Below are 19,511 nucleotides of genomic sequence, written 5' to 3'. Positions count from 1 at the left end.
TCAATAATTGCCCAATATAGATTGTAAATAGCAGTCCATACAACGATTTGATAGGTCCTTCAACAACGATAATTAACCTGAGCGATCCTAGCGCCTCCTCATTTACTCATTGGTATCCTAAAAAGGAACCAATGGTTACAATGAGCTCCTTAACCAACTAATTCATGCTACGAGACCACTCATGTATTTATTGGACATATACATCTGATAGCCACTTTCTCTACATGCCCGAGTTGATCAAATCTTAACGCGAAATCCCACATACCCGCACCATAGACCCTTATGAACCATTCTTTCGACACCACAAACTCGAACAGATTGATGATCCTCCAAGAAAAATACCTAGTTCTCCCCCACTTGGGGTTCGAACAATCACCCACTGGTGTTGTAACCAAAACATATCTCAAACCGGCTCAACCAAGTACAAACCGTCCCTGAATCTTGGAATGTATAACACAGTAAGGTCTTCCAAATAAGGACCAAGCAAACCCTAAGAGATTCCAAATCTCAGAAATTTCCAATCATAACTGATAGCTTCATTTTATTTACTTATTTTTATAGTTTATTTTAGTACATTTCATTCGCATTTTAGTTAACTTTCATGCATATTTTCCCTTTTGTTATTTTTTTGAATACTTGATGCTAACTAGAATTAACTATGATTTAAATAGACAATTGCAACAAAAATAAGAATTTGATGTAAAATCAATAAGGGAAAGATGGTTGACTTAAAGTTTTCTCACTTTGACTTTTGATGAACATATCATTAGAATTCAATGGTGCAATACTTGTTTTAAATCCTCAATTTGGCTATAGTAATCCAAGGAGCTTGAGATTACCTAGACTTTTCTTAATTGTTGAAATGGCTAGAGAAGCTCATAACAATTTCCTTAGTCAAAGTCACTAATTCCAAATAGTATGTAATTAGTGAAAGTCAACTAGCATTAAGAACCAAAAAGTCACCAAATCCAAGAGGGGTCAAATGCTTTCACCACCATGTTGGAGGAAATGTTTTTATGATTGTGTGAAGTAAAATCAACACAAAAATCATTTGTTGCTTGCTAATTTGAGGATCCTTTACTTAATCAAGAAATTAGCCAACTAATCACCACAAACACATTTAAACTCATGAACTAAAACATACAAGTAATGATAAGATGTTAAAACACAAAACATTTCCATAAAGATTCAAGAACATGTTCATGGACTCTTCAACATTCAACAAAAGTTCAAAGGATTGAACAAAAGTCAACCAAGATTAGTTTAGCCAAGCATGGCTAAACACAAAGAAACAAAGTTAGAGAAATTTGTACCAAACATTAAGCAAGAATCAAGAGGTAAAAATATGATGTTCTTCAAGGGTTCTTGGCCTTCAAAAGTCTTCAAAACTCCAGAGAGAATCTCCAAAAATCGGATGTTCAAAAGTATGCAAAAGATGGGCACCAACCTTCCTCAAATAGCTCAAAAGAAGGATTTCCGAAATTGCCCCTGCAGGGCCTTGCGCGACCCGCGTGCTCTTGCGCGGGTGGGTTGCGCGGGTGGTCCCTGGATGTAGCATCTTTGAGGTTTTGGGCCTCCATAGCTTAGCCCACTTGGCCCAGGTCGAATCCAATCACCTCCTAGCCCATTTTCTTCAAGTTTTTCTTCATTTTAAGCACAATTTGACCTCTCTAAGTCCTCCAAAGCTCGTGAACTCGCCCGATTAATAATTTACGTACGCTTGAATATTCCCCCGCATCTTGCAAATTTAAAGTTTATTTCTCTCCAAGTCTTCAAATAATCATCAAGATCACTCTATGCATCATCTCCACTACCCATCAAGCCCAACGTCATTTTTGTCTACCAAATCTCATCGCCTCCTATACGTCCCGAACACTCCCGCTCCGCTAGACCCGAAAACCTGCAATTATGCTCACAAGATTCAAGAGTACCCGAAATAGTCATAAAATAACAAAAAGGAAAATATGCATGGAAATTATCTAAATTATGAATGAAATATACTAAAATAAACTATAAAAAGAAGTAAATAAAATGAAGCTATCAATAACCACCTTTAACATTAAGGATTTCATGAAAATGCATAAGCGAAAAACAACTTACTATCCCAAAACCTACAATCCTTGCCTACAATCCCAACCATCAGTTCATCACAAAAAATCATTCATGAATACCAAATGCATCATTCTTATAGTCGGGATACATGAGAGATAACAAAAGTTGTCGCTTCCAATTCGCCTGAAACCATCAGCTAGCACCTGACATGCCTTTGTCCCAAGAAGCAAACCCTTGTTCTCATCACGAGGCATCCATACCATAATAATACTCCTATGCATTCTTGTAGGTCATACAACCGCCAAACACCGTAGCCAACTAGCCCCATGTTGGGTATACATCCCAAATCTGAAAGTTACAAGTCTGCCCACTCCTTATCTGAACTTGGGAAACTTAAAGGACATAACCCTCATCATAGATAGTGACATTCCAGTCCATCTGCTAATCACTCATCCTCCAGCTGAAATTATTGATTCACTCCCGACAACTGCTTCCTTCTTGAGTCACACGGCCCAACTGGCACTACTTGAGAAAGGCTACTGAGACCTCAAAATCATCTAACTCACTTGGGTCTGCACTATTCATACCTAAATGGACATGGCTACTAAAGCACAATAATCACCAAACTCATCCTCAGCTAGAACAACCATAACCAAAAGATTGACAACTACATAAACACTACCACGAGTCATGGTTATCTAACCATGCTATATACCTTCAACCAGCTCCTTAGAATCCTCGTGACTTCCTTGATTCAAGTATGGATCTTGTGTTTCCAATAGTACGGGCCCAATACTAACTTCCCCACCTATCCATACTTTCCTCAAGAATCATCCTGAGTCCTCTAAGTTACGTACTCAGAATAGTAGTTCAATGTAACATCCCAAAATTCAGAACCAAAAATTTCATTTTTAATTATTAAATAAAACCCTGGTTATCAAAACCTCTCGTCAAAACATAATTTAAATATCCAAAACATCACTATCATGTTTATGAAACATAATATCATAACAAAACATCAGAGTAAACATCCCAGGGTAAAACATCATGGTGTGTGTAATGCAGTTATCCCGAACTCTTCCATTTGCTATCAGAAGTACCTGAAACCAAAACTGAAAACCGTAAGCACGAAGATTAATGATTTTCCCCAAACTACCACATACCATACACATAATCACGCAATCACATATACACATATTGTAGGGCCCCGCCGCTTCATCGGGCCCCGCCCGACATTGGACAGTATCCGACATCGGGCCTCGTCGGGCATCAAGCAAAGCTCGGTAAACTTATAAACATATCAACAAATTCACATAGAATAATCACATAACATAAGCATATAAACATTCATCGGTCCCCGCCCGACATCAGACCGTAATCCGGAAAGCATACAAACATTCCTTGGGCATCGCCCGACATCGGATCGTAATCTGGAAACACACAAATAAAGACACATGCAAGAATCACAAAAACATCAAGTATACAAACATTCCCCAGGCACCGCTCGGCATCGAATCGTAATCCGTAAAGCATATAAACATACATTAGCAACTGCCCGACATTGGACTTTAGTCTAGAATACATCCAATCATAAATACGGGCCGATATTGGTGCCTTCGACCCGTTCAAACAGGAGGAAAACTCACCTGAATGCTAAATCTCATGGTAGGGAATCTCTAACGGATGCTCTGACGACTCCCCGAGCTATCAGTACCAAAATAACACTTAGTCAAAACCCAATAATCCTTCTTATGGTAAAATGACCATTTTACCCCTAATTTTATTTGGTATATGCCTAAAACCCAAAACCATACCATGAAAGCCCCAATACTAGGTATACTTCCCAAGCCCATTAGTGGCTTACCAATGGCCCAATTTTCTAAATTGGGCCCAACTCCTCAAATGGGCCTTCCCTTAATCCTAAACATATTTTTAGCCTAAAAATCTAATTTCTGATGAACTAATAAGGCCCAAAGCTAAGAAATTCAAGAACCATCCCAAACTGAGGGCCACATATGCGAAGCCCATTCTGACTGAGTACGCAGGGTGTACTGGGTTCGTGACCTATACGTTGCGCGTACTGACTTGTACGCCCATCGTACTCTTCTGTTAAGTCCTTTTTGGTCATTAAGCACTTAATGCTTCCAACAACTGGTCCAAACCATATATATGAGCTCTACTAGACGTCTTGACCCATAAAGTTCCTGACTTGGTGACTTGGCATGTCCCAAAAGGTTCCAATCTCAAGAAATAACAATAAACTTTCATAAAAATGACCTTAACTCATGCATGGGTGGATTTTAACCCCAAAATGGCAACTTTATGGTTCTAGGTCCCAAATAGAAGAGTGGCGACTCCAAGCCTAGGAAACGGATTTGGACAATAAAGCTTCATACTTGGGGAAAAAAGGTCCATAAAACCCAACACAAGAGATCCAAGCAAATAAACACCAAGTTCAAAGCTTTATACATTATATGAATGCCAAATGTTGATAAGTTTTGGATCTATAAGCCTTTGCTTCTTTGATGATGCTTTAAAAATGGCTACCTTCCTTCAAAATACCAAGATGCACTCCAAAATGGTCTTCTAAGCTCAAAACACACAAACAAGGGATTAGGTTTTCGTGGGATCTGCTTAAGGGTGATATGGTGGTTGGGATTTGGGGCATAATGTTCTTTATATAGGGGTTAACCCTAAATTTTAGGGTTTTGCATGCATACACTAGACGCATCGTTTGGTACGCAGCTCGTACGTGCACGGTATCCGCGACCATATCCTGTGAGTACGTTGTGCATACTTTGAGTGGTATGCCCTACGTACAACACTCTTAAGCCCAATCATAAGGACCCAATGGGTCCAAGCCCAAATCAATTCAATTAATTAACCCTATATATATATATATATATATATATATATATATATATATATATATATATATATATATAATACATTGGAGAATTACCGAGCGTTACATTCAAACACCCGCTGAACAACATATAAACCACATTAAAGCACCTCCTAGGCTCTTCTAGGATCCACACATCACTCTACCATCAATTGTCAAAAATGACCCCCATTGGTGCCAGCTAACCATTACATGAATACAATCATATGAAACATAACTTAAATAATTTTTTATTAAAAGATTCAACCTACAACGGTTGGACTCAAACAAGAGTTGTGCCATAGGACCAAATCCTTCACTTAAAATTTATTTAACCCATGTAGCATGTGACTTAACATATTCAGTTAATAGTCACTTCACACCCGAAAAAGTCATACAACAATTAGCAAGAAAGCTCTATAGGAAATAAGGCATCATGTATCAAACAATTCTACCATGCAGTTCCTCAAGATCCATATCCTACAACTAGCATGTTGTTATAACATACACATAGTATCAAATAAACGGTGTGGGTAACTTGGGGTATACTTTCGTGCTCCGGATGATCGTATATATCGAATCCTTCCTTGGTTGTTTTTGAAAACAATTTTGAAAATTAGTTTAAACCTTTGCAGTTCCCTAGTTTGAGTATGTATTCACACGAATGTTCATCCAAGTCTCTCAAACGAATGCTCTAATACCAACTTGTAACATCCCAAAAATAAAAAAAAAATAAAATTTTTTAAAATCAACCATTTAACATCATTATTTACAAAAGATTAATTGTTTCCAAAAAAGTTATTTCAAAATTAGAGTTTTCCGAAGACCCAAAGCCATAAAAACAAGAAGTTGTGCACGATCACGCCTTTACTTTCCCACGATCCTCTAAAGTACCTGAAACCATAAACTAAAACTATAAGCCAAAGCTTAATGAGTTTCCCCAAAGTACCACTACACAAACATATAATCAAACAGATAGGGGGTCCAAAACTGATGAGTTTTGAGTATAGTAAACAATCATATGTGTGCATGCAACCCTAATTGTTGGATCTATGTTTTTCTCTATTAGACATAAGCTTTAAACACAAAACAAGAAAACCTAGGAGGCGACTACAATTTTTGGATTTTGACATTATACTAGGGTTAGGATACATACCTTTATTGTTATCTATAGTAATAACAATGGTTTCCTTGAAGATCTTGAACTTTGAGAGCAAGTGTCATAAGTTTAACACCTCTAATGGCTCACAAACACACCAAGCAAGAGGATGAGAGGAGAGAGGATCAAAGAGGAAGCTCTAGAATTCGGATCTTAGTAGGGTTTGGAAGCATATGGCCGAAATCTCAAGGGGCTGGGGCTCCTTATATAGTTGAGGTAGCTTAGAACCAAAGTCGAGGCAAAAGGAGGAAACCCTAATCCCTTTGCTTAAGCCCTAAGTAGCCCATGGACTCCCTATACAAGAGCCTTGGACGAAAAATCTAGGGCTTTCCCTAGGAGTTTTCATCCATCCCTTCTATGAGGATCCAAGAGCCCAATTCTACAGCTATCAATAAATTGCGAAACAACCCCTATACTATTAATTAATTCATTTAATCCTAAACTTAATTCCAAATTAGTTTCTGATTAAACATCAATTAATAATATGACTTCTAATTAATATATTATTTTCATAATACATTAATAAATCATTTTCCTATATTAGTTTATTATTCCAAATAATAAATTCTTCCTCTTTCTCAATAAGTCATCATGTCTAGTTGCTAGTGTGAAGGCAACCCAAAAGGACTGTGCTACTATCAATTCAAGTACATACCAATTATAGTTATAGGCTTAGACACCTAATCCAACAGTCTCCCACTTGGATAAGTCTAATAACTAAAATTGCAAGTATAACTTCAAAAACTGACTAGCAAATTGTAGCTCTCAAAGCCGTTGTCGAACTCTAACCTAGTCAATAACGTGTCCTAAGATAATTAATCATATAACCCTTTATTATGCAAGATATCATTGTAACATCCATAAAAAAATCAAGCCAATTTGAAACTTTTTAAATATCCAAAATACCATTAATTATTACAAAGTGTTTTCAAAAAAGTTTCAACATCAAAGTTCCTAAAGATCTCAATCGTAAGTCGAGGAAGTGTACGGTCACGCCTTCGCCTTCCCGCAGTCATCCGCTGAACCTGAAACAATAAACTGAAACTGTAAGCCCGAAAGCTTAATAAGTTACTCGTAAAATACCCATACACACAACAATACACATATAATAACAAACAACATACTATGGGTCCAATCATCCATCGGGATGGAATACCCCAGGCCCTCAACCATCGGGTTGGAATGCCCACATACTACGAGTCCACTCATCATCGGGATGGAATAATCTCGGCGCACAATGTAACGACCCTAAGTACGACCCAAAACTTTTGTTTAAATAGTGTTAAAGCTAACAATCATCCATAATATATAATAAAATCGTACGTCACAAATCCTAAAAAGTTATAATAGATGTGTCATGACAAGAGAAATGTATCAACATATCACAGTATCTGAAACAAACTCAGGATAAAAGCTGAAGTTGTGGTGTGTGCGATGCCATCAACCCGAGCTCTTCCCTTTGCTAGCGGAAGTACCTAAAACCAAAATTGAAACTGTAAGCACGAAGCTTAGTGAGCTCCCCCAAACTACCACATACCATACAATAACATATAAACACATATTGGGCCTTGCCCACTGCATGAAACTGAAGTCCAGAAACTGCATCGGACCGAAGTCCGGAAACTAACCAGGGCCTTGCCCCCTGCATCAGACCGAAGTCCAGAAGCTGCATCGGACCGAAGTCCAAAACTGACTGGGACCTTGTCCCCTGCATCAGACCAAAGTCCGGAACTAACTGCATCGGACCGAAATCCGTAACTGATTGGGACCTTGTCCCATGCATCGTACCAAATTCCAGAAACTGACTGAGCATAACATAGCATAGCATAAACATATCAACTAGCATAAACACATATACTGCATACTGTATCGGACCGAAGCCTGGAGCACATAACACAAGGACATGCTTGAATCACAAAGACATCAAGCACACTAAACTACTGTATCGAACCAAAGTCTAGAACTACTACTAACTAAACGGGCCAGCATTGTGGCCATAGACCCATTCCTACTGGAAGGAAAACTCACCCCGTACTGCTGGCTGCTGAGATGCTAACTTTAAAAGTGGTTGCCTGCTGTTTCGACTACGAATTCCAAAAACACTAGATCGGTTACTAGTAAATGCTCTCATGGTAAAATGACTATTTTACCCATAGTCAAAGTCAACTCCCCGGTCAAAGTCAACTTCTAGTTGACCAGACTCGTCGAGTCAGGGCGCAGACTCGTCGAGTCCTTTCATAACTAACTCTGACTTTAACTCACCGAGTCCTTTCCCGACTCACTGATTCACCCTGAACTCACAACTCGAAGAAAGACGGGGGACTCGCGACTCGACTCGCCGAGTCCGACGAACAACTCGCCGAGTCCTAATGTGCAGATTTCATACAATCGATTTTAATTCATTTAAGAGTATCTAACTCGTAGATCTAAGCTCCTGGGACCATCTGAACACGTAAAGTTGCTAACTTTACGTGTAACTAAGAAGGAATGAAGTTATTTCACTCAAACACTACTTTTCTCGGTAAAACTCATCCGACTTGCCGAGTTGTTCAAACAACTCGTCGAGTCTAAGGCAATCTTCATCGGACCCACCGAGTTGCTCATCCAACTCGTCGAGTCCACGGCTATCTTCATATGACTCGCCGAGTCAAGCTTACGACTCGCCGAGTCCATTCAGTCCCTTTTCCATACAGACCTGATTTGAGCCATGCAGCGGCTCCAAATCACAGATCCAAGCCTCTAGGGCATGCTTATCACGTAAAGTTGCAAACTTTACGTGCATGCATGGCTTTAAAGGCTTCAAATGGCAAAACTAAGCTCTTAATGGGGTTCTAAGCTCAAGAGGGACCTTAATCACGATTTTGACTGAAACTTTACACTTCTAGAATACAATGAGGGTCCAGATATGAAGTTTCCATAAAAAAGGGGAGTCCATATCTCAAGTTTGAATCATAAGAGGCTCCAAAGAAGGCATAACAAGCATTTTATGGAGGAATGCACAAGTTCAAATCTTCATTACATGAATGAGAAACAGATGGAAGCTAACTCCTGGATCTCCCTTCTCTTCTATGGACCTTCTTTCCTTATTTCTCTTCCCAAAGCTTCCAATCTAGCACAGACACACTCAAACTCAACAATGGGGCTAGGTTTTACAAGGGAAATGTTCTGAGAGTGATAAAGTTAAGGTTGGGGGCGTATATGTGTGTTTAAATAGGGTGCAAACCCTTAAAATTAGGGCTTCATCCAAACAGGCGGACTCGCCGAGCCCCAGCGTATGGACTCGTTGAGTATCCAACTCAATTTGTGTGATCATCTTGTCTCTACTCGACGAGTCGGGCTACAGACTCGTCGAGTACCCCCTTAAGAATGAAATTACTTTATTTAAATCACATACCAGAAATGAGGCGTTACACACAACCATCAGGTTGGAATACCCACATACACAATATATATATATATATATATATATATATATATATATATATATATATATATATATATATATATATATAACAGCTACTATGGGTCCAATCATCCATTGGGATGGAATACCCCAGGCCCCTTAACCATCGGGTTGGAATGCCAACATACTATGGGTCCAATCAACCGTCAGGTTGAAATACCCCAGGCCCTCAACCATCGGGTTGGAATGCCAACATACTATGGGTCCAATCAACCATTGGGTTGGAATACCCCAGGCCCTCAACCATCGGGTTGGAATGCCAACATAGTATAACCAATCAAACATGTGCACCTATATCAGATAATCGTATAATAGTCTATATAGGGGCGGAGCCAGGATTTAAGAATAAGGGGGGCTAAGAGCCTTGCATCACAATAATATATAATACACAATGTCATATACGAATAAAATAACATGTCTATAATTTTAAAAGAAAAAATCACATTTTTTTTTCTCCGTTAACCTAAATCTTCAAAATATATCTGGAAACAATTTGTTAATTGAAAATTAACCTCCTCAACTAATAAAAATAACAATGAATGCAACATTGTATCATTATAATATATTGAAACATAATGTTATATACAAATAAAATAATAGGTCCACAATTTTAAAAGAAAAATCGCAAAGAATTAAAAATTTGTCTCTATTAACCTAATCTTCGAAAGTATAGCTGAAAATAATTTATTAACTGGAAATTAACCTCCTTAATGAATAAAAATAACTACAATTTGTCTTGAACTCTTGATAAATAATCGCTTAAAAATATTATTTATAAACAAAGGGCTACTTACTAATTGAAATTATTATCAATTACAAATGACTAAAAAAACTAGATTTAATAAAAATTAAATGTTACCTTGATTAATTACCATAGCGGTAGAAAAAGCAAGAGACCAGTCTTCAAACTCCTCGTTTGATTAAATGGAGATATGGCATATGTATCTTTGTGGCTAGGTTTAATTCAAAACCCCACAACCACCGGTTATGCACTTATGCCAATTAAATTAAAATAAGATATTACTTGGGATTTTGTGGTTATAATTTATTAGATTAACAAATCATAAGGGGGCTTTTAAATTTAGACAATTTATATTATTATATGGCCTTATAAATTAGATGGTGGTCTGCTACGCTTTGAGTATATATATCAAACAAATATTTATATTGGAGGGGGCTAGGCATCCGACAGTCCCTCCATTCCCTCTGCCACTGAGTCTATAAGACAACATATTAGGGTCCTATCATCCTTGGGATGGAATACCCTCAACTACCAATCAATCATGCGTACATAACATGTAATCTTCTACCAGCATACAGACAACCACACCAACTATAGGTCACTAAGTATAACCACATCCGAACTACCAGGATACCAATCTAATAGATCATACTAGCATATAACCATCCTATCTACCAGGATACCAAGCTAACATAACACAATACTAACAATCACGATTAGCAAATCAAAGGGCCAGCCTTGGTGCCTTAGACCCTGGAGCATAGTAAGGATAATTCACCTCGCAAGTAGTGTTGAAATACTATAAATCTCTAGCTGCTGTCCTACCGGAAATCTCGAACTGTCACATAATAGTAATAAATACTAGGTTAATACCCAATGTTACTCCCTTGGTTAAGTGTCATCATAACTTATCAAGTCCATTCCCTTTTGTTAGGCCAAAGCCACACACCAAGTCCCTAACTTGAAGGTCCATATATATAAATCCACTTTTGGCCAAATTTACTAAATTAGGCCCAACCTCCTTATTGGGCCTAATCCCATGACCCACTACCACCAACTGGTCCAAAACATGTCTACTCAGAAAGTTCATCAAGGCCCAACCCTACTATCCCAAAAAGTAGCCCATCCCAAAGCCCAAAATCACCAAAAGTCCCTTGAAGGCGTACGTTGGGTGTACCCCAAGGCTACGCGGGGCGTACATGGGTTTTACATTCACTAGAAAATGGGCCATCGAATTAGTACGTTGGGCATATAGAACCTTACGTTGGGCGTACACAGGGTTTCATCAAAATCCTAATAAGTGTTTAATGACTTAAGCACTTAAGCCAAAATTCCAGATCCCGGGACCAAATGTTCCTAGGACTCATAAAGTCTCGAACTTTATCATTTTGGATGTCCAAAAAGCTCTTAATCCAAGGTATTAATCCATTAAGACTCTTCTACTACATGCATGGGACATCTTAAGCCATTAGAACCTCATTTTTATCAATTAAGACCTCATCAAGGTCCAGAAAAGGACAATTTATCTCGTCCAAAATGCATCATGCACCATATTGGGGTTTTTGGGACAAGAAATGGTTCCATAATGATAGAAAGGCTAGATATATGACCTACAAGCATAAAGTTTGAAGATTTTTACCTCCTGGAGCTTGTAGGGCACAACACAACTTCAGATCTACAAGCCAATCTCTTTCTTCAACTATTTGTTGCAATGGCTTCCCCTTCAAGAGCTCAAAATACCCACCAATTCACTCTCTCACACAAGAACTAGGGTTTGGGAACGTTTCTTGAAGATGGAGGCTGAGAAGGAGGAGAGAAAATGAGCCATAAGGATGTTTATATAGCTCCCAACCCGAGATATGAGGGTTTTCATCCTTTATGAGTACGCCCAACATACATAAGTGTACGCCCAACATACTGGAGCATGCCCTAGTATACTCAATGTACCCTTATGTACGCGCAATGTACTCCTCATGATCCCAAAATTACAGTTTAGCCCTTAGTCTTTTCATGGCTTTACCCTTCCATCCCTAGGGACTACAATCGACAAACTTGGGATGTTACAATCATACTGACAAATGACATGGAACATAGTCATTCTTATTGTCCAACGATTTGTTTCCCGGTTTTTGATTTGTAATGACAAGGAACTACAATTGAACACATCAACTCAGTCATGATTGGGCCTGGCACATAAGTCGACACCAAATCATCGAGGGGCCCAAGATATCACTTTTCTCTCGTTAGGGAAAAAGGAACAAATAAACTTTGACTTATATGCTTTCACTATTTACTCATCAAATCATGCACAACAATGTGTTTTATAACATCAAATTACTGATGCGTTTACTTATTATCAATGCACAACCAACTCATAAACGACATCTCATGTATCTTCGTTTAAAGATTATACGATATTATCATCTCAGAATTACTCGTGATAAATTTCATGAAGTAATTCACTGAGTGTGAGTTAAATCCAATACTCAAATTCTCAATTTTAGAAGTACTCATGAACACTGTAGCATACCATTGTTATGTCTAACTCCTTAGACTATCTACAATCTGATTCATGATTAGTCTTAATTCACTACTTACTTCCAAAGTATGATCGACTTTGGATATTTTGAATAATCTAATTATTCGGGAAGCAAAACATGCAAAAGAAACACAATGATAAAGAATTGGCAAAAGACAACAAACAATACTTATAAACAAATCTCGATTTATTTAATCATCATATGTCAATTATATTTATTTGTTACAAGTTTCTAAATATCTATCTAATCACTAAAAATAATATCACCATTCAGGCCAATGCTCCTCGCATGCTACACGTGCTTGACCATACTTAGACCCTTTGTGAGGGGATTGACAGGATTCTCTTCTGATGATACCCTCTTCACAACGAGGTGTTCTTCTTCTACTCGATGTCTGATAAAGTGGTATTTTCTGTTGATATGTCTAGATCTGCCATGATCTCTAGGTTCCTTTATATGCCTTCTAGTAATTGTTAATAAGAACTAGGTAATTATGCCCTTTACTTTATCCCTTTCTTTTTTGCTGTCTTAATTTGCAGTTGGTACCTTCTAGCAATTGTTAATAAGAACTACGTAATTATGCCCTTTAATTATATCCCTTTCTTTTTTGGCAATATAATCAATACTTACATGTTTAGAATCTCAAATTCTTGAAACCACTATCTTAAATTCACAATTCCCCTTTCATGCATGCCCTTCGTTTAGGCCACAAATAGAAATAATAGGCTTAGTTTTAGTTCTGAACTTCTAATTTTCATTCATACCAAAGGTTACCATATAATGGTGTTGATTTCAAGTTTTGATGTATAATTGATACCCATATGTTGTTTTCAAGTTCGTATATATTATGCTTTACAAAAACTGTGATGGAATTGGATGATGTACAATCCGACTTTTTAATTCTATAAAGTACCTAGATTTAGAAAAAAAATTTCACACAGTTGCTATTGCTCCTATATTGCTGCTTATGGATGTCACTCTTCTTCCCGGAGCTGCTGCTAAACTGTTGCTTGAAGTGCAATTGAAACAGGAACGGGTCCAATTGCTTTTAGTATTTTGGTTTTATTATTTAATCTTTTCAATAATTGAGATGATGGTGATTGGTAACTGTATACTAAGGTAAGGTAACCTTTTATGGGGTGTTATAGTTAGTTAGTTGTCCAATCATCAAACTTTTTTTTTTTCATCACATAAAATCAACTGGAGTTCATTCTTTGTTGTGTTTTGTACACTACTTACAATATGTTCTGGGTTTTTTTGTTTGCTATCGAACTTGCATCATGAGTACACTACATATTGAAATTCGATTTCTCTAAAAAACATTAAATTGGTTTAGTGATCTGAGAAGGTTAGTGTTTGTTTATATGCGTGTATGTGTATCTTTCTCCCTTGTTTACAACTCTTGTATCATTATCATCTAGTAAGAAGAGGATCATCAAGACTTGTATTTGTATTTGAAGGACTTTAAAAGAAAAAAGTTCAAAACCATAATTCATGATTCCGTTGGTAGTATTTGTTTTAGATCGACTTGTGGTTACCTGATCTTGTTTAGTAGGCAAACCCAAGACTTCAGGCTTGTGAATCTTATCACAAGGCATGAACTTCAACTCATTTGCTCATTCTCAAAAAAATTGAAGCTATCCATACTTTAAATCATGAATTGAATATTCAATTAACAAATACATACACAAACTTACCTCATAATGTAGTCGGTTGGAACAACAATTACTGAGAAGAAGGTTGAAAAAAACACAACGATAATGTAGTCGTCAATTGCAATACCAATTTGGCGAGAATATGGCAGAAAAAAGTTGCAGGGTTGAAGTGCAGGGTTATGTTGATCGTCTGGTCGCTAGTTGCATGTGGTAGGAATAAGGTATTCTTGTGATTTACAAACCAAGGGTATTATGGTCCGGTTAGTGACTTTTATTAATTTTATGACTTTAAAATAGAAAAAAAGTTTATTAAATAATAAAAACTGTTTAAAAAATAGATTTGGGCAAATCCGATATTTCAAAACATTAGGAACGACAAATATGATACTTAAAGTCTAAGCCGGACAAATAGCGATATTTAATCATTTAATAAGGTTATATGAAATTCTCTATTTACCGATCATATAACCGGGCCATCGTGCGGTTGTGTTCACCAAACATGCAACCAACCAAGTGCCAAACTAATTGATTTCGGACTCCACCAAGTCACTAATTGTTCGGACTCCACCAAGTCTAACCAATTGAATCAGTTATAGCCTACTTTAATAGCTAAATAATAATAAATTTAATAATTTAAAAACTTAATTAGTATGATTAAAATTTTGGTGGCTAAACTGTGCAAAATACTTTCACGGTAAAAAAAAAAATGAATACTCTTTAAAGTTTAAACTATTGGGATTTGAGAAGAGTATAGACCCGTTTCAAGAAAACCCGTAAGATATATTCGGATCCATACTCTTCCTTCCCCCTTTTAATCTTCTGCTAATTCTTCCCCCAAACGCATCCTCCATAGCCGTCTCAATTCTCCATTAGAAAAACAGGTATCTAAACTCTCATACATTAATGCACGACAAGCCTCTATATTTTGGCTAATAATCTCTCTATTTTTACTTATAATCTGTTAAGCTTGATTTAAAAAAAAGTTCTATACAGATTTGCCGTATGTGAGCACAAAGACAGTAATCGCATCTAATTTGCGTTGTATGTATAAATAGTTTCCCCTAATTATCTAAATCTTACTACGCCACACTGAAGCTGGATTTATTCAATTAAGTTCAAATAGAAATCAATAATCTTGTTTCTAGGGTTTGTGTCCTTCATGTAACAATAATTTTGACGCGAGTAAGATCAGGTATTGTGGAAATTGTGTAATTAGTGGTTTGGCTTTATTTATGAAGTGGTAAATAGTAAACAGCTTTTCGTTTAGCTTGTTTTTGCAGTTAAACGTAGAGTTGCATCTATTTATATGCTCCATGAGTTTTACAGTCTTTGTTACTTTTATTGGGCATACACATAACATAACAATTAGAAGTAGAACTATAAGAAACTTTGATGCTATATCAACTACTTAAACAAGTTAATTGATGATTTGTGTTTTCTGTAGCAGCAGATTCTATTTGACATCATGTCTTGGTGCACCATTGAGTCTGATCCTGGTATGTTGTTCTTTTGGATTCTTGTTCTCCATATAAACAAGGCATGTGCCTTTCAAGATTAATGCAGGTTGTTTTAAAAAATTGTTGTCACTAATCCTTGAAAACCTAGAGACATGTTTGAACCATATATTAATCTAAACATTTTGCAAATAATGGACTGAACTTGTTTCATACTCAAAATTACGTATCTGTTCCATTAATTTAAGCTTTGAAATTTAGTTAGTTGTAATCGAAACCATCATCTTCTTTTATAGGTGTTTTTACCGAACTTATACAACAAATGCAAGTAAAAGGCGTGCAGGTAATATTTGCAGTTATAAATTAAAAAATATAAACCGAATTAAATGGATTGTGTATGCAGGTTGAAGAGTTATATTCTTTAGATCTTGATTCTCTAAACAATCTTAGGTACATGTTTTAAATTCATCCTAGTTATATTCTTTGAATCATATTCTTCAAATCTCATCTTTCTATCATATTTCTTAAATCCACAGGCCGGTTTACGGGTTGATATTCCTGTTCAAATGGCGTGCTGGTGAAAAAGACGAACGTCTCGTTATCAAAGATCCAAACCCTAATTTGTTTTTCGCCAGCCAGGTCAATAGCAACATACCTACAATTTACAATTTCGATTATCGATAAAAGAAATGTAATTAATAACAACATTTTCCAGGTCATCAACAACGCATGCGCCACGCAAGCGATCCTTTCAATTCTAATGAACTGTCCGGATGTCGACATCGGGCCCGAATTATCCGCATTAAAAGACTTTTCAAAAAACTTTCCCCCGGAGCTCAAAGGGCTCGCGATCAACAACAGCGACGCGATCCGAACCGCGCACAACAGTTTCGCGAGGCCCGAACCGTTCATCCCGGACGAACAAAAATCCGCGGGAAAAGACGATGACGTGTACCATTTCATCAGCTACATTCCTGTGGACGGGGTTCTATACGAGCTTGATGGGCTGAAAGAAGGCCCGATAAGTTTGGGCCAGTGTTCGGGTGGACAAGGTGACATGGACTGGCTGAAACTGGTGCAGCCCGTGATCCAGGAAAGGATTGAGAGGTATTCGCAGAGTGAGATACGGTTTAATTTGATGGCGATTATAAAGAACAGAAAGGAGATGTATACGGTTGAGTTGAAGGAGTTGCAGAGGAGGAGGGAGCGGTTGTTGCAGCAGCTGGCGGCGTTGCAGGCGGAGAGGGTGGTGGATGGTGGTAATGTGGAGGCGTTGAATAAGTCTTTGTTGGAGGTGAATGTTGGGATTGAAAGTGCGACTGAGAAGATTTTGGTGGAGGAGGAGAAGTTTAAGAAATGGAGGACGGAGAATATAAGGAGGAAGCATAATTATATTCCGTTTTTGTTTAATTTTTTGAAGATTCTCGCCGAGAAGAAGCAGTTGAGACCTTTGATTGAAAAAGCCAAACAGAAAACCAGTGGGCCCAGGTAAGTTTTTTGTTAAATGTTTTGGTGATTGTGTTTGAAAAAGGATGTTTTAATTTAGGGAACAAGTGTTGTTTGGATTATGGTATGGAGTTTGAGGATGATGTTGAATTATTAGTGGTTTATTTAATTTTTCTTTCATTTTGTTTTGCTATAAATGGATGTTTGTTTAGGTTAGCTTGCATATCATCTAATCTAAAGCGTGAAACGTGGAAACGCAAGTAGAAAATGTATGCAAGGGGCACATTGTTAATAATCGGTAGACAGACTATACTATTCATACACTGTAGCACAAAATACTCATATTTTGACACACATCATCAATTCATCATACATTAATGACATGTTTTACAAATGACTTGACATTTGATTGACAAGATGTTTTTATTCGTACCCTTCGGATTACCTACAACAAAATTGAAGATCTTCTAGCCAGCACAATCTTCTTCTCCATCCTCCCACCTAGCCTAACTTAACGAAAATCTAACAATTTTAAAATTTTGGAATCGATCTAGCATTTTTGTTTGGGATTTGCTTTCGGATCAATAAATGGTCAAAGGATTAATTTAACAAAAGATCCATAATAAGAATGGTAAAAGTATCTTTTTACATACACTTAAGAGCTTAATAGTACTGGTGTTAAACAAAACGATCAACCATGCAATAAAATTAAACCATGAGAACCAACGATATATCATATTTAATAGCTGTTCTCAAAGTGATATCGTTCATAGACATGTAGTAATCGTGAGATTTTGTCTTTATTTTATGATCTTATACTGAAAACTTATAATACCATACTGATAACAAAAATAGAAGAACGTAATTACATCTGTTACTCTGTTTGTGTCTCCATCTGTCTTACAGATGCAATTTATGCTCATTTATTATTTATGAAAATGTCAATTTGGGTTATATGTGATCTTAATTGGGTCAAAATGAGTTGATACTTTATAGTGACCCAAAATGTATTTTAAGTTAATACAGTTTTGAATTGGGGTGGGGGAGCACTATATGTATAAAAAATCATGTATTTTTTTTTTTTTAAGTTTTTGGCATCTTATTAAACACGTGTTATCAAACTCCTCTATTATTGTTGCATAAAGTTAATAACTTGATAAGATATTCATAAAGAAAATTCAATGTTGAACTTTGATGCTAAATATAGTGATCAAATACTGGAAAATTCAAATATTTCTGTGTTAAGTATTATTATTATTATTATTATTATTATTAGAATTATTCGTTGGCATTTATTGTAAAATAAGCTAGAAAGCTTGATGTTTAGCTTGTAAATATTTTTTAGGAAAAAAACTAAAGGGATATCATTTATGTGATGGGCCTCGATATTAAAAGGGTAAAGAAAAGGAGAGAAGGAAATTTTGAAAGGAGTGTTTGCATCGGGGAGCAAGTGGGTAAAGACAACAAGGAAAGCATTTTACATTAAATACAAGTTTTTGGAAAGATTGGAGATTTGAAAGATAAAAAGCAAAGAGGAAGATTCTCCGACAACTAGTTTAATTTCATCTCCCTTTTTGTTCTTTTTATCACTTCAATAATCATGTATTGGAATATTTGACGGATTAGGTGTCTTTCAAAAGATCATGAGTTAATTTTATATATTTAAAATATTTTGAACTTTAAACTTAAAAATAATAAATCAAGTCCACTCTAATAAATAAATATTTTTTTTTGTTATAAGTTATATTTTCATTCAATTTGTCAAATATCATTTTGTGGTTATTTTGAATTAATTTCTTTATATATATATATATATATATATATATATATATATATATATATATATATATATATATATATATATATATATATATATATATCATTTAATGAGTTTTTTCTATTTTAATAAATTTTATATAATACTTTAATGTAATAATTACAATAAATATAATAATAAATGAATATCAATTTCATTAATAAACTTTATTATTTCAAAATTCTCAAATTAAAGCTCATTAGTTTATTTTGTTTATTTATTTAAATTTAAAAGATAAAAAAATCAATTTTAATAATTCATTATTTTTTTTTATTTTTTTATAAATCCAAAATTTTTAAA

General features: G+C 36.1%; 1 protein-coding gene across 2 annotated transcripts; it reads left to right on the top strand.

The window, feature by feature from the left end:
- The first annotated feature begins 15,247 nt into the window (after positions 1-15,247).
- Positions 15,248-17,592, top strand: UCH2 (Peptidase C12, ubiquitin carboxyl-terminal hydrolase 1). Of its 2 annotated transcripts, none has more exons than XM_078975351.1 (6): positions 15,248-15,376; positions 15,943-15,991; positions 16,246-16,292; positions 16,353-16,399; positions 16,486-16,588; positions 16,665-17,592. In XM_078975351.1, exons 2-6 carry the CDS (start codon positions 15,961-15,963, stop codon positions 17,439-17,441), a joined length of 1,005 nt encoding a protein of 334 aa, XP_078831477.1. In that variant the 5' UTR covers positions 15,248-15,376; positions 15,943-15,960; the 3' UTR covers positions 17,442-17,592. The 2 variants fall into 2 exon arrangements, with proteins under 2 accessions (XP_078831477.1, XP_078831478.1); XM_078975352.1 differs by having other exon boundaries at positions 15,275-15,376; positions 15,940-15,991.
- Positions 17,593-19,511: the final 1,919 nt, after the last annotated feature.

This window comes from Lactuca saligna, chromosome 9 (genome assembly GCF_052625555.1).
Source record: "Lactuca saligna cultivar CGN05327 chromosome 9, ASM5262555v1, whole genome shotgun sequence".
NCBI lineage: Eukaryota > Viridiplantae > Streptophyta > Magnoliopsida > Asterales > Asteraceae > Lactuca > Lactuca saligna.
This window is presented reverse-complemented; position numbering and strand designations above follow the sequence as displayed.